Raw genomic sequence first — 22,180 nt, 5'->3', positions numbered from 1 at the left:
AAACCATTCCAGCCAGCGTTGTTACTCCTCTGCTACTTAGCTAAGACAGGTCCTTCTCTCTTACTTAGCTAAAGGCATCATGAATTAGTCTTTAGCATCAAAGGATGACACCTTGTCTGACACTATCTGGAAAAATAACCCAAAGACCAAGAGATTTAAGTTTGAGTGGGAGACAGTTATGAGAAAGGAGTCATTGCTGACTCTGCTTTTCTACAGAAATTTCATATTTTTAAGCAATTAGACATGTGCTGTAACATTATGGCCAGCTTAATACCAGATAAGCCACCAATGTGACATTAGTATTGACTTCCTTAAAACATTCTTGTACTCACCAAGTGCCAGGCTTGTGACTATTAGCACATATTCAGTAAATCATGCAGCCAATGAGAAGGAAAAGTCAAAGTTTTGCAGAAATTAGGACAAGACAGTCCATAAATTTTTACTGACTTCACCTTTCTCACTCAAGTAAGTGTGTAATGAGATAGAGAGAAAGGTGTGATCACAGATTGGAAATTATTCCCCACTAATAACCTCCCAGAGCGAATAAAGAAAGCCATTTATCCATCTATTCCATAGCACAGGCTTGAGAATTCTATCTCCAGCCATTTCAGATGTCCAGCCTGTCTCCTAAAGGGCTGACCTTTCATCACCAAAGGAAGGCAACTCGCCCAGGGGCTTTGTAGAGGATGCTTTATAAATCTAGCATCTGTCTATAAATGCACTTTCATTTTCACCTCTCTTTCTACGGGAAAAGCTGCCTTCGGCTCTCTTTGCACCTGTTCTAATTGTGAGGACTAGAATGGGCAGGCACGAAGAGCTGGCCCAGGCCCTGGTGTCTGGCAGAATTTGTTTTGGGGCCTTGTGCATACATCTCTTGCTCTTCTTTCTGTGCTCTTTCAACTTCCAACCTTGATTGGTTGGCTGCTTCCTAGTCTTGGACTCTCCCCTGAACCTACATTCATCTGCATCTACAACAGTGCCTGGGGCACATAGTAGGCATGCAATCTGGGCCATCTTGATGCATAGCTCCAAAAACACTGTTCATATTTACCATACATGGCACTCCAGCAATGCCCTTTATATACAAAACAGTGTATGCGGGGCCCCCTGTGATTGGGTAACTCAATGACTGCACTTAACATATTTTGTTGATAAATAGGTAGAAGAATGAATGAATGAATGAGATCCTGGCTGGACATGCTTTGACTTCTTTCCTTGGGTATTGAAGGTTTTCCTTTTCACTAAGTTCTAGCTTGCATTTTCCTAACATGCATCTGACACACAGTTAGCACCTTGTAAATATTAACTAGATGGCATCAGCCTCAAAATTAATTCTGTTCCCATGTCTACCTGCTTTCCACTTAGGTGATTTGACTGGTTATCCTACCTTCTGGACAAGTTTTGTTCAAGCAGCCAATTATTTTTTATTTATTTTTTTCTTTCTTTTTTTTTGAAACTGTATCTTGCTCTGTCACCCAGCCTGGAGTGCTGTGGTGTGTTCTTGGCTCACTGCAACCTCTGCCTTCTGAGCTCAAGCAATCTCCCTGCCTCAGCCTCCAGAGTAGGTGGGAATACAGGTGCATGCCACCATGCCTGGCTAATTTCTTTTATTTTTGGTAGAGACAGGACTTTACTATGTTGCCCAGGCTGGTCGATCTCAAACTCCTGAGTTCAAGCGATCTGCCCCCCTCAGCCTCCCAAAGCGCTGGGATTAAAGGTGTGAGTCACCATGTCCAGCCTCAAGCAGCCAATTTTTTATCTCATGGCTCTCACCATCCTCCTCCAGGTTCGTGGCTCCCTAGGGTTGGCCTTCACCCCCTCACCCCATCTCTCCTTCACTCCTGTTCTTCTTCTTCTTCTTTTTTTTTTTAAATACTTTAAGTTCTAGGGTACGTGTGCACTATGTGTAGGTTTGTTACGTATGTGTACATGTGCCATGTTGGTGTGCTGCACCCATTAACTGGTCATTTACATTAGGTATATCTCCTAATGCTATCCCTGCCCCCCCCTCCCCACAACAGGCCCCATTGTGTTATGTTCCTCTTCTTGTGTCCAAGTGTTCTTATTATTCAATTCCCACCTGTGAGTCCTTCACTCCTCTTCATTCCACATGTGACTTCTGCCCCTGGAACGTCAAAGCACTGGGGCAGTGGTTGTAGCTTAATTTTCACAGAAAAACAAAGGTAAGAAATGGACCATAGTTCAATGATTAACTTGAATTGTGGCCTATTGTTGACAGTAGCCATAGTCACAATGTTTCAAATGCTTTGGTTTTGGCAGGTTCTGGAGTGCACCTCTCCTGCCAATAGGCTCTAGCAGGGGTGGCTGGATACTGTGAGAGCCTCTGTTGAAACCTTGGGGTCCCCCACTCAGTTTGGGTACTAGCAAGTATCAAGACTAAAGCCTAAATGTCCTGCCTTTCAGTTTCCAAGTCCTTCCACAATCTGGTAACATCTTACTCATTCAATCTGAGTTCCCATTCCGTCCTAACACAATTTCATCAATCAGTGCAGCCTCTTCCACTTCTTCCACAAGATCACTTCCATTCCCCCTCAAATGCACCCTCTTATCCAAATCTCATCCATCCTTCAAATTGCTGCCCAATTTCCAGCTCCTCCAAAAAGCTTCCTATAGTCACTCCAGCACTTACTCATCCTCCACTTTCTTCTTAGATACTATTTGACATTATTTTTTATAGATTATAGTATATCATTCCCTCTTTCCTGTGTGGATCTTGCCTTTCTCAGCAGACTATAAATTCCTTGAAGGCAGGGATCATGCCAAAGTCTTTCAGTGACCTTCACATGGAACTCACATGCACCTGATGATTTAAACAAATAAACCTGACTGACCCTGCATCATAAACACTTAGTATTTTTGAGATATCTTTCCTGGGAAAATTTCATTATTTTAACATTTGAAACAAGATCAGTTTTTCAACTTTTCAGCATCATGTTAATGAGGACAATTGAAGGTAAGCGTGTTTGCTGCGGAAGTAGAACGAACTTTCTGTCCAAGACGGAAATAGAATCCTTTCTTTGAGACCTCTGCTGGAGCCTGTTACATATACATAGCGGTCACATTGGCAAGGCATACAAAATAATCAAAGGTTCTGTTGATTATTATAAACTCAAGTGGAGCTGTGGCATTTGTCAACAGCCACCAGTGTTCAGCAAATGTGCTCCTCGTCATTGAATGCTGGCCCTGTTTTGAAGCATTATTCCTTTTCTGAATGGGGCTAGCATTATGTAATAGGACAGAAGGTAGAAAAAGCAAAACATCAAGAAATAGACAAATGCCACTTTTCCTTCCTCAAGCACCTTGCAGAGGCCTTGCTTATGATTGGAGTTAAATTCTACTGCACCGATTCAATTTTGAGGGGCTTCTTTTTCAGGCCTTGGGACTTCTGGGCAAAATGAAGAGGTGTTTGATCGAATGCTTAAGTTAAATTCAATAAGTGATGCTCTTTCCCCCTTTTTCATGGGGAACAGGCTGAAAATCTTGGTTAGGTGTTGCTTTTCTGGGGAACCAGTCCTAAATTTTCTGTGCTCTGACTCTACATTGGCAGAGGTAACATCATGGTCAAATCACTTTTCTGTAGCTGTGATCCATGCAGCTCTAGAGGGGAATATATGAGATATCATTTTTAGCAACCGCAGTCCGTGTCACAATACACACACACACACACACATACATACGCATGTGTGCACACACGCACACACGTGCTTCGGACTCTGGTCTTCTGCTCTCTCTTCATCTTAGCATTTCACATATTCCATTCCAAATACAAACCTCCTTCACCTGTGAGTCACAAAAAGATAAAAAGGGGAGACAAAACCTGAGAATAAAGGGGACTTTGCCCTGGGTAACTAGGCAGTAGAGCCTACTGAGAAGTGAGCAGCAGATTTAGAGTCGTGGGTCTCTGAAGCCAGACTGTTTGGCTCAAATGTTGCCTTTCCCACTTTCTAACAGTGTCATATTGAGCAAACTGCCTAACTTTCCTGGGTGTGAATTCTATGTCTGTAAACAGATGCCAACAGTACTGGCCTTGTCTCATGGGTATGTCGTGACAATTAAGAGTCAATACATACGGAGCACTCAGAACAGTGCCTGGGACATGGTATGTGCTTAATTCATATTAGGGAAAGTGGTGTAAGCCCTTAAGTAACAGTGCCTGGGACACGGTACATGCTTAATTCATTGTAGGGAAAGGGGTGTAAGTTCCTAAGGTCCAGGAAAAGATTCACATGAGACAGAAAACAATAGAAAACTGTATCTGCGCCTGGGCACGGTGGCTCATGTCTGTAATCCCAGCACTTTGGAAGGCTGAGGTGGGCAGATCATGAGGTCAGGAGATTGAGACCATCCTGGCTAACATGGTGAAATCCCGTCTCTACTAAAAATACAAAAAATACTAAAATCTCAGATTTTAACCTAAATGGTGGTGGTTGCTGTAGTCCCAGCTGCTCAGGAGGCTGAGGCAGAAGAATTGCTTGAACCCAGGAGACAGAGGTTGCAGCGAGCCGAGATTGCACCACTGCACTCCAGCCTGGGCCACAGAGTGAGACTCCCTCTCAAAAAAAAAAAAAAAAAAAAAAAGAAAGAAAGAAAGAGAAAGAAAATCGTATCTGCCAGTTCTTGCATAGAACCTGCTCTTGCTCATTATTTTATTCACAACTATTTACTGAGTGCTTAATATATACCAGACACATGCTAGGTGCAGAGAATGAAGAAGTAGAAAAAAAATCACAGTCTTTGCCTTGTACAGTCAAACACATGTGTCCATTCACAGGCACTCTTGGCATGAGATGCTGTGCCACTAGACACTTTGTGTGCAGCACAGTGCCTGGCCCACAGGAGGGTTCCAGAATTATTCACCATTATAGGCTCCTGATGGACATCCCTGATTCACTTCCCACTTGGATTTCAGAATCAGCCATTCACCAAAATTCCAGATAAACTCACTTTCTTGGCTCTCGGAGATGCCTCCCCACCCCACCTCTCTGCTTCTCCTTCCCTACAGAGAATGCTGCTGCCCAAACCACACCCTCCACACTCCTGTTTTCTCATTTCAGCTGGTCCTTTGGTTCTTGCCAAAGCATTTTCAGTGGATGTCGCCCGCCTGTCCTGCTCTCCCTCTGACTTCCCCACCACCAGTCTGCTATTCCTAGTCTTGTCCCTCACCCTGTTCTGGGCCAATGACCCAAATTCTACTTCCTTGAGACCTCAGTTGGCCACAGCAGCATCCTCTCACCCTCTCCATCCTCTCCTCTTCAGTTACCTCACCCTTCAAGCCCTTCCCTTTCATCTTTCCACTGGTGCCAGTGGAAAAGTGAGCCAAGATTAAGCTTATGTCTGGAGCATCCTGAGAGCTTGCCCCATCTCCAAAGCCAGCCTCTGCTACTGTGTTCTCATTCCCACCACTCCCTCCCCACTCCAGCCCCGGCTCCCCACATCCACTTCCACAATTCCAGCTTCCTCAGGCTCTTCCCACTGCCTCCTTTCTCACTGCATATAAAACGCATAGCATTCATTCATTCATTCATTCATTCATTCATTTACAAATACCCATTAAGTGCTAGCATGTGCTATGTGTTAAGCACTCTTTTAGGTTTTGGGGATAGACCAGTGAACAAAACAAAATCTCTACCCTTACAGAGCTTACACTCTAGTGTGGAGAGTTGGACAATAAACAGCCCACCAAATAACGCAGGATGTCAAATGGCGAAGAATACAAGCTTGAACCAAGCGTCCAGGCAGTGCTGGGCCTGCATGTGAACTGGAGAGAAAGGATGGAGGAAGAGAGAGAGGTCGGTCATGACTTGAAAGGGCTTTCCTTATGGGTCAAACTATTTCATAGTGGTGGGAGAGGAGCTGCTAAGGGTTGTATTGCTTTGCTGGTTTGCTAAGAAACTTCTGGAGCCTGCTGCTAGACAGGACCACAGTCTGGATATTGTTCTCTACAAGGTTGTGGGGCTTGGCATGCACAGAAACCGCAAGGAGCCTGCCGTCTTCTGCCCTAAAATCATAGTAGGTCTCAGGTTGATAACAGTGTGCCAGCTTGTCCAAGAGGAATCATCCCATCTCTTGCCTGGGGATAGAGAGCAGAGGAATGCCTTGGCTCTTGGCTGTACTGTGTGTTTTGGCAAATGAATATAAGAAAGACTTTAGCGTGTTCTTTCTATCTATCTCCTCATCTAAGTCCAGGTAATGAGGAATTTGGGAGAAGATTTGACAAGGTTATGAATGTACTACTTCCCAACCACTAATTAAAGGACAATCCAGTCTGGAAAAAGAGCTCTTTGTTTCACTTTCATCATGAACATATCAAAGTATTAAATTTTTATAATTTACCAGGCTATTTTATATGACAAATTTTGTTGGGTATTCAACATATTGTATGGCACAAAATCTGTTGTAATTTATTTGTCATTGAGCTGAATATATTTCTTAGTTAGCATGGGGGTACACATACTTTGCAAAAAAATATTTTGTTGTTGTTTTTTGCTTTTAGAGTTAGTTAAAATCATCTCAAATGACACTAGAGCTTTTCTATCTTGCAACACTTTGGAGTGGACAGCTTTACATTCCAGCTGAATTAATAATAGTTAATTATGGACTTCACACAACATTCCCAGCAGAGATGTCCCAGCATACCAGCCTTCATACTCCTGATGCTTGGAATGTGCAGTTCCTCTATCAGTTACAATCTGCTGTGCACAACTTCTATTTTGGGGCTAAGTTGTTTCTTTACACAGAAACCAGTACCCTTGTCAAATCAAGTGAGTGCATGAGTCATTTGTGCATTTCCTAAAAACCATCACATCAAATTTTCCTCATCTGTTATCCATTTTCTTTTTTAATTAGAAGGAAAAAGCATTAACAATGCATATATCTTGGTGAAAATCCTAAATGTTCATAGACTACTGTTACAGTAAAAATGTTTCTTGGCCGGGCACGGTAGCTCATGCCTATAATTCCAGCACTTTGTGAGGCTGAGGTGGGTGGATCACTGAGGTCAGGAGTTCAAGACCAGCCTGGTCAACATGGTGAAACCCTGCCTCTACTAAAAAATACGAAAATTAGCTGGGTGTGGTGGCACACGCCTGTAGTCCCAGCTACTTGGGAGGCTGAGGCAGGAGAATTGCTTGAACCCAGGAGGAGGAGGTTGCAGTGGGCCGAGATCACACCACTGCACTCCAGCCTGGGTGACACAGCAAGGCTTCGTTTCAAAAAAAAAAAAAAAAAAAAAAAAAAAATTAAAAAAAAAAAGTTCCTTTGGTGGCGACTGAATTTTGTACTTGTTTAAGAAATGATCAGTTTCCATTTGCATTTTCATCAACTATGTAACTTAAACACCTCTGCTAACTTGGGGCTCAACTTCAATCGTTCACACTGTGATCTGTGATATTTTAGACACTATTGAATGGCTGGAGATGGTGGCACTAATTAATTAGAGTTTAGAAAGTATTTGATGGCTACTCTGATTTTTGAGAGTCCGATAAAGCAATGAGAACCAGTGTGGCCCCAGACAAGACTTAATTTCTCACTTTCCAGGTGACTTGAAGTGTGGGGGGAAGTGAAGCTTGTTCTTTCCCCATATCATGAATGGATATTTTTGAAAAGATTTGATTTCATTTAGGTGTTAGTACATTATGCTAAGGAGCTGATGCTTTGGGGAGAGGATACTGCCTTCTATGCGAAGACAAACAAGGACACCTAAAATGTCCTTAGGTAGCCCTTTCTGCACTCCAGGGGCAGTTAGAGGGCAAATATTAGGTGTGTCTAATCTACTTAGGAATTTGAACCCAAAGGGGTCTGTTAAACAATTGGCCCATTTGTCTGAATCTTTCTGAACTTTTTCTGCTTGTGCATATCTTCTGATCACAAAATCTTGTCAAGTATCCCAAGAGTACTTGCTCCTGTGAGGCCAAGGCCAATGCTCATTTCTTTTGCTCTCTTATCTTCTGAACGAACAACGAGTTAGAAGGAGAAGAGGCAGAGGGATATTCTAGTAAGATTTGTCCCGCTGGAGAAGAGAATGATCCCAAAGAACATTGCCACTGTCTATCTGCAATATTATTAGACCTTACATTTAACTGAGGGAACTTCTACCAATGGCTTTATTAATAATGTAGTAATGTCCGTTTCTAGTGTCATTCAATGTTCCAAAGGCTTTGTGAAATTGGGCACTGAGACTTTTCCTATTTCCAATTAAAACAGTGGAAATTTACCAGTTGTTTCGTGGACTGCTTAATATTTGAATTTATTCTGACCTATTGTCATAAGATTGCTTATCAAATAGGTGTTCTATGTTCCCAGAAAAATGACTGAGGCTATTAAGATTCAAATCATTGAGAGAAGAAGAAAATCTCAGATTTTAACCTAAATGAGAAAGAACTAATTTAACCTTTCATTTTATCTTTCTTTCATATATTACATTGAAATAGAGAAAGAGGGTGGAAGAAATCTTCCAGAATAAGGAAGATAAAATCTGACTGAGTAGCAGGGGAATATAATCCTAGAATACTAGTTCTTCTTTCCTCCCGGGTGTGGAAAGGGGGACATGTGGGCCGTTTTGCTACCATGGAAACCAACCAAGGTATGTGGGAGGGGGAGGGAAGGCCCCTTTGAGGCCCATCCTCCCCTTCTTGGAACTTAAAGATCTTACTTTTCTCAGAGTTAAAGTGTTCTAGTCAGGAGGTGATCTTTCTAATGGCAAGAGATGTGTGTGTGTGTTTATTTTATTTGAGTTCCAATTTGCCTTCTTTCCTACTTTGCCTTTTAAATCTAGTGATTCTGGCTGTCTTTAGTCTAGACTCGCCCAGAAGGAAAGTTGACAGTTAAAGATAAAACAATTGTTGAGTACACATTGGGTATCAGCACAGCCTTCTGTTGTGGGGATGCATGGACTGCAAGATATCTAACACATCGCATAGAGTCACTAGATACAAACTCACTATTATGCTAAGCTATATCTGTCCTGTTCCTATTTCCATACTCAGAGATCTCTTAGAAAATAAGCAGCTCCAAATGAATTTCCTCTCCTCTTTAATTCAGAGGAATTTCTGAGCCACAGTTCTCTTTAATTTTTAAAACTGATTATTAAAACCTGTCATCCTCAACACAGATACAGAAGCCAGTCCTCCTGGGTTTGCTGTTTCTTTACAATCCTGTCACAGGCATCCACCTTTCCCCTTCTTCCTTCCCAGTCCTTTCTAAGCTGCAGTGGAAGGCGAAGGAGCAAGGAACCAGGTATTTGGAAAGCTGGTGAGCATGCCAGTCTGTCTTTCTGGAAGGATGTTATAGGAGAGAAGAGATCAGCTTGGTAGAAATGTGCCACTGTGGATGGTAGGAAGTTCTCATCACAGGAAGCATCCTAGACTAGGTTGGAGAATCTCAGAGGAGGAGTTGGATTAGATGCCCAGTAATCTCATTTTTAAAAAAATAAGCATTCTATTTTTTAAAGTAGTTTAAGGTTCACAGCAAAACTGAGCAAAAGGTGCAAAGATTAGCCCTCTCCCCACCAATCTCTCCATTATCAACATCCCACACCAGAATGGTGCATTTATTACAATCCATGAATCTACATTGACATGTCACGATCACTCAAAGGTCACTCTACATGAGGGTTCACTCTTGCTGTACATTCTATGGGGTTGGATAAATGTATGACAAGTATTCACCATTGTTGTATCATACAGAGTATTTTCACTGACCTAAAAATCCTCTGTGCCCTGCCTGTTCACCCCACCCTCCCCAGATTTCCCGGCAACCACTGATCCTTTTACCGCAGTTTTACCTTTTCCAGAATGTCATATAGTTGGAATTATACCGTATGTAACTTTTTCAGATTGGCTTTTCTCACTTAGTGATACGCACTTAAGGTTCCTCCTTGTCTTTTCATAGCTTGATAGCTCATTTCTTTTTAGTGCTAAATAATATTCCATTGTCTGGATGTACTAATATCCTTATGTTAGTTTCTAGAGATTGCAGGATAGCACTGCTAGGGTATCCACAGAGATGAAATAAAAAGGATATAACAGCCTGATATCTGTGATTTCTACTGAGAATGAATGGCTGAGTTTCAGAGTTCTGAATGAGGGAACATTGCTAGTGCTCGGGAGTCAACCTCAGCATGGCTTGTGTGGAGCCCCTGACTCTGTGCAAACAGGATGTGGGAGGGCTTATGCAGTCCAAGTGACAGAGATGCAGCACACACCAGCTGAATCTAAACAGGGACTGTACTGACTCCTGTAACTGGGGGTAAGTCTGCATTTTCAGGCAAGGCTGAATGTAGTGTGGGAAAAGGTGCTATCAGGGTCCTGGCTGTCTCTGCCTCTCAATTGTCTTTTCTTCTGGGTTGGCTTCAATTCTCAGCTGACTCTCCATGAGGTAGCCAAGATGGAGCTCCAGGCTCACTTTCTACCAGCTGGTTGACACCAGTGCAAACGAAGAACCTCTTTCCTAGCAAAACTCTCAAAGATGGATTTAATTGGCCCAGCCATGAAGGAATCCCGGGGGTGGACGCCCCTTATTCCACAGAATTAGGGACTGGGATCATCATACCACCACCTCCTGGACAACATGAAAGTGGGGCAGGAGAGGTTTCTAAAGGAAAATTGGGAGTGCTCTTATTAAAAGAATGGAAAATGATTCTGAGCAAGGGAGGTCAACAGATGTTCTTTGTAGCCAGACTACAGGAAACGTCCAAAAGAGTGGAGATGGGTGTTGATACGGTTTGGATATCTCACTCAAATCTCATGTTGAATTGTATTCCTCAGTATCAAAGGCAGGACCTTGTGGGAAGTGTTTGGATCAATAGGGCAGATCCGTTATGAATGGTTTGGACCATTGCTTTGGTGGTAAGTGATCGCTTGCTCTGAGTTCACAGGAGATCTGTTTGTTTAAAACGGTGTGGCAGCTCCCCTCCCACTCTCTCTCTCTGTGGCTCCTGCTTTTGCCATGTGATGTGCCTGCTCCCCATTCACCTTCTGCCATGATTGTAAGCTTCCTGAGATCTCCCTGGAAGCCAAAAAGATGCCAGCACTGTTTCCTGTAAAGCTTGTGGAATCATGAGCCAAATAAACCTTTTTCTTTATAAATTACCCAGTTTCAGGTATTTCTTCAGAGTAATGCAAGAACAGCCTAACACAGGTGTCAATACATACTACATAAAAGTAATGAAAACAGTGGTCTTGAATATGGTCTCAAAGCAATCAATTCAAAAAGAACCTCATTATACCTTTATATAATTGAAAGTTAAATGTCTACTGGGACATGATCTCTCCTTTTCTGGGCCTTTGTGTTGTTTGGGCTGCTAGAGAAGAGTAGAAGAAATGGTGAATTCACACTGAGTTCCTGTCTATCTGTTTCCAGTGTGTCTTCATGTACTGCCAGGACTAGAAAGGTAAACATGACATTTCCTAGACTCCCTTGCAGCTAGGGTAACAAATACAAATGAATTTAATTAATCAGATGTGCTCAGAGATTTGAAAGGCAGAAGCAAGGAGGAAAGATTATTTCTGCTGCTTAGTTGCTTTCTGCTGCCATGCACAATTGAGATATTGGGCTTCTCTGCAGCAACTTTCCAATGTCTGGTCTCTAGCTTTGTGAGTTTTGAGAGAGAACAACAGAGGCAGCCACTGTGTTCCCCTGATTATGGAAGAGGCAGCAGCTTCCTGCATGGGCCAGTTCTGCAGTGCTGCTCTAGGAGCCATTTCTGCAGGTCCAGCCTAGAGCCCCCTACTCTAGCCCTTCCAATGACATTGAAAGCAGGTAATTTCCTGTATTAAATCATCTTCAACTTAAAACCGCTAAAGAGTGTCTGTTTACTGGATCCAAACAAGCCGAGTTGACAAAAGTCTCAAGAAAAAATAAAGTCTGGTTCTTGCGCAATGCCTGGATGTTCAGAGAGGGCTGATTTGGGAGCAACTCCTGGTGACGTGGGCAGAGGAGCAGCTCATTTGGCTTCCATGGGGGCATGTTCCTATGGAAGAAGGGAGCACCAAGGCAACTTCTGGAGATTTTCTCATCAATATAAGGGCTCGTCCTTAGAAATGACTAGGGATCTTCTCTCTGTTCACCCAACAGGAACTATCCACTGTTCCTTTAATTCATTTTCTCAATGTGAGGCCTTTGCTATATTCACTAATGCTTTCATTTATAATCCACAACTATTTACTGAGCACCTACTGGAAAGTGTTATTCTCTTTGCTAACTAACCCATCTCGCCCCCTCCTGACTCCCTGCTCCATACTCCCACGTACATGCACACACACATGCACACTGTACACAACACACAAACTTCTCAACTCCTTTACCACCCCCTCCTTGACTGCCACAGCCCAGGTTTTTAGTACTAGTTTGTGCTCCTGTAATTCCTGAATTTTCCCTATCAAAGCGTTTTCTCACATTATATTGAAATTACTCATTCACTTCTGTCTCTCATGCTGAATGTAGCTGCAGGGATGGCAAAGGTTGCATTTCTTGTTTGCCACTGTAGACTCAATACCTAGCATAATGTCTGGTATACACATAGCCCAGACATCCAACAAATATTTATTGAATTTATATTCTGGCATTCTAAGGGCTTCCAGGGACTGAATTGTCTGGGCTAAATCTCTTAAGATCAAAGGAAGTGCTAGAAACTCCAGATGCTGAGATAAAATTGAACCTTGGCAAAATACTTCTTTCTTTTCTTCCCAAACCCCTCATGTTTCAATTCCCCATCCTTGTCTCTTTTGGCTTGACCAAAAAAAGAAAAAAAAAAAAGGGGGGGGGGGGGAGGAGTTTTTAACCCGAGACTTTTTGCTTTCTCACTTGTAAAATGGAAGCATAGTGAATTAAAGATGGCCACACATTCTTTGACACCATTCCCATTTAAAGATAGGATTGATGTTCCTGCTCCTTGATCTTTAATCTCGGTGGGCTCTGTGACACTTGACCAATAGAACAGAGCAGAAGTGATGCTGTGCCAATTTCCAAGTGCAGGTCTTAAGAGACTGGCAGCTTCTACTTGGTTTCTTAGAATGTTCACTCAAAGGGAAGCCCGTCGCCATGCTGTGAGAGAGCCTGAGCTAGTCCCAGCTGTTCTGCACATTCCAGCTGACACGCAGACATATGAACGAAGATACCATCTTGGATGTCCTGCCTAGTTGAGCCTTCAGGTGATACCAACCCCAGCTGCCATCTGACTGCAACAACGTGAGAGATCCTAGGTAAACACCCCCCAGCTAAGCCTAGTCAACACACAGAACTGTGAGCCACTGAAGTTTGGGGTGGTTTACTAAGCAGCAATAGATAATGGCAACTAGAAGGAATGGTAATACCTACCTCATAGGACTGTTATGAAGGTAAAATGAGATTTTTAAATGCAAAACTCCTGTGTACAACCTAGAATGAAATAAGCACTCATTATGCATCATCATTTCCCCTGCCTTGCCTCCTTCCTCTTTTTAACTCTATGAATGTCTCAGAAGGAGAGGTAGGTGGGGTGGAGATAGGCTGTATGCTAGGTATTTGGAATTTGAAGAGCTCTCTTTTCTTTTCTCCATCTTTCTCTTGCTTCTTTCTTTTCTGTATTCTTTAACACATAGCCAGATCGTTTAGATCTAAAATAAGAACACCAAATCAAGCCTTTGCGTTGCAGACAGAAAAATCATAGGTTTTGTATGGGCTTATGGTAATGAAAATCAAGCCCAAGAAGCTAAATGATTCAAAGCAAAATTCCCCTTGACAGTTTTTGTCCTCTCTCTCTCTCTCTCTCTGTGTGTGTGTGTGTAGAGAGAGAAAGCAGTTAAACGAATACTTTAGCCTACATAATTATTTTACCATGTAAGCATGATAGAATTGCAGGCTTTCTGGAGGGAAAGGATTTTAAAAGCACATGGTTACCTGTAATTACAGTCTTGCAAAGTTTGATTTTATAGAAGTGACATTCAAGTCTGATTTAAACCATGCAGAAAGACATGCTGCATATTGGAAATGCTCTTTTTCTTTCTGACTCAAATGGCTATTTAGTTCTAGTGATCTCCCTAGAAGTCAACATTTTATTATGCTTATTGTAAGGTTGTGTGTCTAATTATGTGGCCCATCCTAGAAAACTTGCTACCTTGAGATTACCTTTCTATTTCTCCTTGCATTCCTGCAAACACCTAAACCTCTGTAGACAAGAGGTTCACCTCAGAGTCTGAACTGGCTGAGGTTCATAAATTCTGTCAAATACCTGGTCAATTAAGTTCAGGTTGGAAGACAGGGTCAAATTAGATGCGTGACATATGTGGATAAGGGCATTGGTTTATTTCACATTTCAGACTTTAATGTGGGTGGGTACACAAAGTCACAGAGTTTGTTGTCATACCCCAGCATAAAAGTCTCTGGGACAAGGTTGAAAGGGTAGCGGGGAGAGGGCCTTGGATGGGGGATGGGGTGGTTAACCCGCGACTCCAGTGACATGTTGCCATCAGCTGCAGCTACAGACTGTAGCTTGCAAGAGGAATTTGGCCTGCCATTGAAGATGTGTTTCTCAGATGAGACTGTAAGGGGCCGGAGCTTGGGATTTTAGGAGTGCAGGGCCCACCTCTTCCTTGGCATCAAGCCACTTAACTAAACTCTTGCGGTGTCTTATGACCAGGGACGAAGTACGGGGCCCCTTCAGACGTCGCAGCTGGGCTGTTTTCTTTCCATTTCACAGTTCCTGGAGAAGGTGTGACTGAGTGAGGCGTTGGAAAGCTTGTTCTATAATTACTTCTTGATCCGCTTCTGGGCGTGCTGTGCATGCGTCCGACCATGTGTGTTCGCGTTAGCTTGTGCTGTCGACAAGAGCCAGAGAATGTGGGTCTAGGATAAGATGTGGATGATATTTTTGCTTCAAATGTCACATTTTAGGGGGTTCTAAAGGTCTTAGGCTGGGGGCTTTGTGGATGACTGCAACTGTAGCCGAATCTATGAGCCGGGATGTACCCAAGCCAGTGCAATCGCTCCAAATTAGGGCATGCGGCACTAAGCCGGGCAGCAGACACCGCTCCCGGCCTGTCGCGAGCAGGCGCCCAGGTGGGGGCTGCAGCGAATGCGCTCGTGGGCTGTGGAGCCGGCGGAGGCAGCGGTCTGGAATGGCTCTGTGGGGCTGGGCTCTCTCCCGGGTCCGGCAGCCACAGCATCTGCCACGTGCTCGCGCGGCGGGACCTACCAGGCGCCCGCCCTGGGCTGCGCCACCTCTGCCCACCCGCCGCTCCCCTCCACCCGAGGCCCCTTCTCCCCAGGCCTCACGGGGCTCCTCACTGAATCCACGCGCCTCCGGGGCCGTCGCGCGCGCCGAGCGGCGCTGGGGGCGCGGCCTCGTGCAGGGCGCCCCGGGATTGGCCGCGGGGAAGGGGGCGGGGCCGGCCGCGGAGAAAACAACTTGCGCGCCGCCCGAGTGCAGTCTCGGTCCGGAGCCTGAGTCCTGCTGAGACTTGGCGCCCGCCCCAGCCCCGCCCGTACCTGCGCTTATTTATCGTTGTTGTTATTTTATATATATATATATATATTTTTTTTTTTTTACCGCGGAGCCCCGCATTCGGGTCCTCCCGCCGGCTCCCGTGCAGCGCTAGCCTTCTCCAGTTCCTCAGTCCCCTCCCGCGCGGTGCTCCGCAGCCGAGGCGATGCGCCTCATTCAGAACATGTGCACTATCGCCGAGTACCCGGCGCAGGGAAGCGCCGCCGCCTCCGACTGCTGCGTGGGCGCCGCCGGCCGCCGCCTGGTCAAGATCGCGGTGGTGGGCGCCAGCGGCGTGGGCAAGACCGGTGAGTCCTCGCGCTTAACCCCGGGGCTGGTCGTGGGCGACCCCTGACGGGAGTTGAGGCTGAGCGAGGCGTGGGGAGCAGCGGGAGCTGCAGTCCGACCGCTCGCCGTCCCCTGCAGGGAGCCGCTGCCCCTTGGGAGTGGGCTTAGCGGTTGTGGACGCCACCCGCCTGCTTCCACAGAGGAGGGAAACAGGGATCAAGAATGGCCAGGCGGCTTTCTGGGGACCACCGGCACTGCCGCCATCAGAACTTTGGGGTGTTTTAGTCTCTGGCAATGCCTGGTACAGAAAGGGGAGTTAGTGAAGCTAGCACCCCTGGGAGGTCTTGAAGGTTAGGAAGACGTGGGTCTACTGGGAGGCTTAGGTGTGGCTCAGCCGGGCTCAGAGAAGGGGATGGGCCCAGTGAGCCTTCCAGCTGCACAGAGCCATAATTCACGATGCCTTCTACCCCCCTTCTTTTTGTCTGCAAGAAGGGTGAAGGAGCTACAGGGTAGGAATTTCACTTGGTGGCCATCTATGGCTTTCTTTGGGAGAGCTGTTTTCCAGGCTGGGGGTGGGGTGGAGAACAATCTAACTTCCAAGGTTAACACTTTGACTTTCTTTTTTGTGACCTGCAGCACTGGTGGTCCGGTTCCTCACCAAGCGATTCATCGGTGACTATGAAAGAAATGCAGGTGAGACAATGCATTTGAGAAAAATTCTGTCCCGTTGCAGGAGGGCTGTGGTTCCCATTTTCCAGCACTTCCCAGGCAGGTTCTTTCAGTGACAGTCCAAAACTGAGGATCCTGCCACTTAAAACTTTCTCCAGCCCTCCATGCCCCCCCTCCCAATAACTGCCATCTGGCCTCATTCCATTCCAAGCCCATTCATCATTTTATCAAGTGCCTGAAAGTATTCCCCTTGGTATGTTTTAACTATAGTGACCCCAGTTGGAAGCACCCTTTGTAGTCAAGAACCTTTCCCTTCAAAACACTCCGGCAAAAGTCGTAAAAAAAAAAAAAAAAAAAAGATGGTCAGCTCCTTCCCCCACCCCTCTCCTTCTCTGCTGGCTGCCTTTCAGAGGTGACCTTTTAAAGCAAAGGCCAAAGGAGAGCAGTTGTAAACCTAAAGTTCTTCCTTCTTAACAAACAACTGGATGGTAGAATTTTAGGAGGAGAATTCCTGAATAAATGAGAAGACACATTTTTCAATCCCTATGATTAAGAATAGCCACTGGGAGGCTTAAGAGCTTTCTACCTATGCTCTGTTAGCAAATTGCTTAAATCTGTAGACCATATGAGTACATATAGGGGATTATTTGAAACGAGCTGTATAAGCTATCCCAAGATAAGACGTGGCAGCCTTCTGCTTTGATGTAGAGTTGATTATCATTATGTCACGTTTTTATTCCAACTGATAACATTGGCTGTGTGTTTACTAACAGTATTTGTCTAGCAAGCCATTCTATCTAAGGGCGAAAATACAAAGTTACAGTCAAAGAATGATCAAGTACTCAAGAAAACAGAAACCTCACATAGGCTGAGCAAGATAATTTGCATCAAGGGAGTATTCTAAAAATGGAAACTTTGTTTAAAATTAGATAAATACGTTTTCAAAAACTTGCAAACTTTGCCCTGGTTTTAATAAATCTAACATAAGGTTAAAATTGCTGTTTTTTTTTTTTTTTTTTTAAATCTGAAGTAAGCCCACTAAATAGAAATAAACTATAGCTTTTTTGTGTGCATTTGTGCATTGTGCATTTTTTTTCTAGCTTAAAACTCAATGTTTTAAAAGTTGTACAAGAAGGAAGAACATAATCTTTTTTATTTGCCTTCATAGGTAATCTGTATACTAGACAAGTTCAGATAGAAGGTGAAACCCTGGCTATTCAGGTTCAAGACACTCCAGGTATTCAGGTGAGAAGCTCTGAGACTCTGGGTGAAAGGGGAGCCTACTTGGCTGTGGAATCATTCACTTTTTCTCAAGTCCCTCATGCTGCAGGAGCAGAGAAATTTGCGGAGTTATATGTAGACTTACATATTGTCTGACAACTCAGTTGTATCTGGCTGTTGGTCAATCTTAGCATGGTTTAGTTTGGGAGATTTGGCTAAGGGGCAGAAATCTTCCTTTAGAAGGATTCAACACAGCCGGAAAGCCCAAACCAAATGCAGTAGGAATTGGTGTTTTCCTTGCTATGGTTAAAAAGTCCAGTTTTAATATATGTGTCTTTGGCATGAAAAACCAAGCTTCTGGGTATAGTCTGCAAATACTTGGAATCTTTTGTACTGTGGAAAGTTGCTCTATAGACAAAAGCGCCATGCTAGGGTTTTTTTTCCCCCGCCTCCTGAACTGGGCAGTTATCCAGGTTTAAATGCTTCCAGCTCCTATCTTTACTTCACCAGACTTACTGTCTAGCCAGTTAATTTCCCATTTTGTGCAACTACAAAGTCTCTCTGCATGGAGTTCTCTGCAGGTCAATTTTCCACTGGAGTGTGGTGAGCTGCACTGTTATTTATTCCAACTCTGTGCAGCTGGATCAACATATTGTCAAGAAAGCTGAAGTGTGTGCGATTTAACTTGTTTATGGCCCGCAACCTGGCATTACTATGAAGGGCTCTTTTGAATTTGAAATCTACCCAAGCCCAGGCTCTTTGCACCACTGACCAGCATTCACCTTGCCGTCACCCCTCTCTTTCAGGTCCATGAGAACAGCCTAAGCTGCAGTGAACAGCTGAATAGGTGCATTCGCTGGGCAGATGCTGTGGTGATAGTTTTCTCCATCACTGACTACAAGAGCTATGAACTCATCAGCCAGCTTCACCAGCACGTGCAGCAGCTACACCTGGGCACCCGGCTGCCTGTGGTGGTCGTGGCCAACAAAGCTGACCTGTTGCACATCAAACAGGTTGACCCTCAGCTTGGACTGCAGCTGGCCAGCATGCTAGGCTGCTCATTCTATGAAGTGTCTGTCAGTGAAAATTATAGTGACGTCTACAGCGCCTTCCATGTTCTCTGTAAAGAGGTCAGTCACAAACAACAGCCTAGCAGCACACCTGAGAAGCGAAGAACCTCCCTCATTCCCAGGCCCAAGTCACCCAACATGCAGGACCTGAAGAGGAGGTTTAAGCAAGCTCTCTCTGCCAAAGTGAGGACTGTCACCTCTGTCTGAAGCAGGAGGAGCACTCAAGGGGGTTTGGTCTTCCCAGGAAGAGGGCCTGAGTGCAGGAATGTTGAATACTGGCAGTGATTCCTGGTTCCAGAAAGGGCTGGAGCAGAAGGGCCAAGAGGGCCTATGGAACTGCTACAGAAAAGGAAGTGTTGTTCTGAGAAGGGGGACAGGATTGATGAGGCTTGAAAGAGCCCACTGAGCCACTCTCTGAATATGTGAAATGTACTCTGTGTCTTTTCCTTTAGAGTGGGGAGGGGGCATAATCGTTTTGGTTTCTGCATTTAGCTACCTTGTAAATGGTGGTTCGTTGCAGTTTCACCAAATGTATTGGTGTGATTTACAGTGGGAATGACAGAACAGATTAAACATTGATCGGCTTTCTTTTTTCCCCGTTTTCTTTTTCCTTCTTTCTTTTTGTCTTTTTTTTTCCCCCAAGAGGAAGAATTGCTTTTCTCTTATCAGTATGATTTGTAACTCTGGAACACTATTCTTACAGAATGCCTTTCTAACCTGAAGGATACCCAGATTTCTTTCTTTATGAACAAGATGGAAAATCCCCTACCCCTCAAAAATGGATTGAGTTTATGGGCCAGAATATTCTGTATACCAGACATCGCTAAGCTCGCACGGTTTGCAGGAAGGCGCTGGTTCCCCCTCACAGGATGTGCATGCTCAGTGGGCTGTGTGTTGAGGAGTCGTGAACTTCACACTCTTCAGCCCCAGACTTTGCCTATATAGTTTTTTGTTTTCGGTTTTAACTGTTCCATCAGGAAAAAAATGTGTCAGTTGATTTTGGTGTGATTTGTGTAAATGGTTCATGGCAATGGCACTGGAGTGCTTCCGAGGCCTGGCTGAGTCGTGCCTAAGGGTGGCTGAAATACGAAAACACTATTTTACAGCAAGTGAACAGGGGCTACCTGCCAAAGCCCCGCTACAGATGCACTTTAAAAAGCCACTCATGCTTTGGCTTAAACTGTAATTAATTTATTTTATGTACAATAAACCTCATTTGAAAAAGAGCAGACGTCTAACTTGGTCTCTATTGAAACGTTAACTTTCTGCCCTTTAGACAAACTATGACCTGGTATCCTGTGATTACTGGGCACATTGAATCTGGCATTGTGCCTTTCAGGGGTTATCTCTCAAGGATTACAGCAATCCAAGGAGGTACATGCTAATATTATCCCCATAACACAGATGAGGAAGCAGGCTTATAGACCAAGATCAGTAACCTGTCAAAGGCCACAGCCTGTAGCATTGTAAATTGTAATTTGCTGCTTTATATTCAAGACGAGCTTATCTCCTATTCACTAACTTCATGTCTTAGGTATACTAAGGCAGATGTCTGGCTCCCCATATTCAGCACAGCCTCGAGGGTATTCTTTCTTGGACACTAAGATGACTGCTTCTTTACACATGCTTTGTTTGGCAGACCTCTTCTTTGGGTATGCTGCTTTCAGGAGATTCACTTTATTCTCACTGTAGAAGCTTGCAGTCATTGATCTGGGGCTGTGAAATCAGGAGCCAGTCCCGTGGACCTTTGCCACACGTGTCTCACTAAAGCTGCCAGCTCTCTCGTCTGTGCCACTTGGGCCTAGAAGATCTTTCCTGCAAGCTAAGTGAGCCACCATCTATAGGGGCAAATAATCACAGCTGACATTTCTTTGAGTAGTGCTTTCACATACCTGATCTCATTTAAGGCCAGGAGAATACTGTGGGGTATTGACACCATTTTACAGATGCAGAAGACAGGCTCTAAGTTTTGGATGATGTCTTCAAATTCACACAAAGGAGCTGAATCAATGCCACCTCACTGTATTTCCTGTTCTTAGTCTTGTGGAGGATTTCATAGCTAAGACACTCCTGCATGCGTGGGGCGATGGGGCCACAGTGAATAGCAGTTGAGGGGCTACTGTGGGGTGGTGCCAGGATTTCCAATCAGTGCTCCCACAAGATACAGATCCTGATGGCTGACAGGGTTTCCAGGGATGCCTCAAACCTTCCTAATAAGCAAGGTAACTTTCTGTGCTTCCAGCCTAACCTCATCTCTGAGAAGGGTGTGTGTGTTGGTGGTGGGCAGGGAAATGGTGCTAACATGGGACTGAAAACATCACAGTTCAAGGGCAGTGACAGGTATCTCCAACTGGATTCTATTCACTTTTATTTCTATTCAGCCTATGTGGTTGTGTTAACAATGTCCAGTGAGCAAGAGGTTGATCTTTATATAATTACTAAATGTCCCTTCCCCACATTCTGGAATTAAGAGTTTGCCTGCAGGTGGCTGGCTTTATGCTCCTGAGGCGCTGAGCAGTGCTGTATTTTAGTGATCACTGCCGCGCCACTGCCCCCTTTCCTTCCCACCAACTTACAGGCCGCAGGGCTCTGGCAGGCCTTGTCTGCTCCCTTGCTGAGCTGTGAGCTCCGCCTTCTCCCTTCCTGGCCCTCCAGTTAGCGATTGCCCCTTACTTCCTCACCCCTGCACTGGACTCAGTCTCTCCTACTGCACCTTAGACAGGCTGGAAGGGAGCTCAGAGCTCTGGGGCACCCAGAGGGATAAAGTGGCTTGTGTAAGGGCACTCTAGGAGAGAGAGGACAGGGAAAGAGACAGAGACAGACAGAGACACACACAGAGGGACAGAAACAGGGTCGCAGCTGGAAACCACCCACGTCCCCATTCTGTCCACTCTCTCAGGCAGATTTGTCTATTTATAGTTCTGGAACACATTTTTCTCTCTTCTAATAAGTCTAGATTTATGTTTTATTACTTTTGCTCATCTCTTGTTGGTTAACTCTTCACTTAATCCCTGTTTTTGTTTTGTTGTGTTTTAAAATTTATGATCTACCACCACCTGGCCCTGAGAAACGACCCTCTCCATCTAGACAGGGGAATACCTCCTTTGCCATCTGGGAAGGGGAAGGCAGGGATGTGTATGTGTCTGGGGTACAGGGGAGCACAGAAAGGGAAGGAGTTAGAATTTACTGAATATTTACAACATGCCAGATTCTATGTTACCCCCGTTAAGCTTTTGAAAAATCCTATAAGGAAGGGTAGTAATATCGCTTCTATTTTAAAGATAAAGAAACTGAGGCACAGACAGATGAAATTTACCTTAGGGCCACATCAGTTATAACAATTAATGTTTCTATTTATGGAAAATCTGTGTGCCAGGCCCCACAGGAGGGTTTTTGAAATAACTGATGTTTGTTGTGATATCTCTACAATCCATCTTTAGTCTCCTCTTCAGAA

General features: G+C 44.6%; 1 protein-coding gene across 1 annotated transcript; it reads left to right on the top strand.

Moving 5' to 3' along the window:
• The first annotated feature begins 15,527 nt into the window (after positions 1-15,527).
• RASL11B (RAS like family 11 member B) lies at positions 15,528-19,944 on the top strand. Its single transcript, XM_007998719.3, has 4 exons — positions 15,528-15,786; positions 16,403-16,459; positions 17,604-17,680; positions 18,463-19,944. Exons 1-4 carry the CDS (start codon positions 15,645-15,647, stop codon positions 18,931-18,933), a joined length of 747 nt encoding a protein of 248 aa, XP_007996910.1. The 5' UTR covers positions 15,528-15,644; the 3' UTR covers positions 18,934-19,944.
• Positions 19,945-22,180: the final 2,236 nt, after the last annotated feature.

This window comes from Chlorocebus sabaeus, chromosome 7 (genome assembly GCF_047675955.1).
Source record: "Chlorocebus sabaeus isolate Y175 chromosome 7, mChlSab1.0.hap1, whole genome shotgun sequence".
In the NCBI taxonomy this organism is placed as follows: Eukaryota; Metazoa; Chordata; class Mammalia; order Primates; family Cercopithecidae; genus Chlorocebus; species Chlorocebus sabaeus.
Note: the sequence above shows the minus strand (reverse complement) of the source record. Positions and strands in the feature narration are given on the sequence as shown.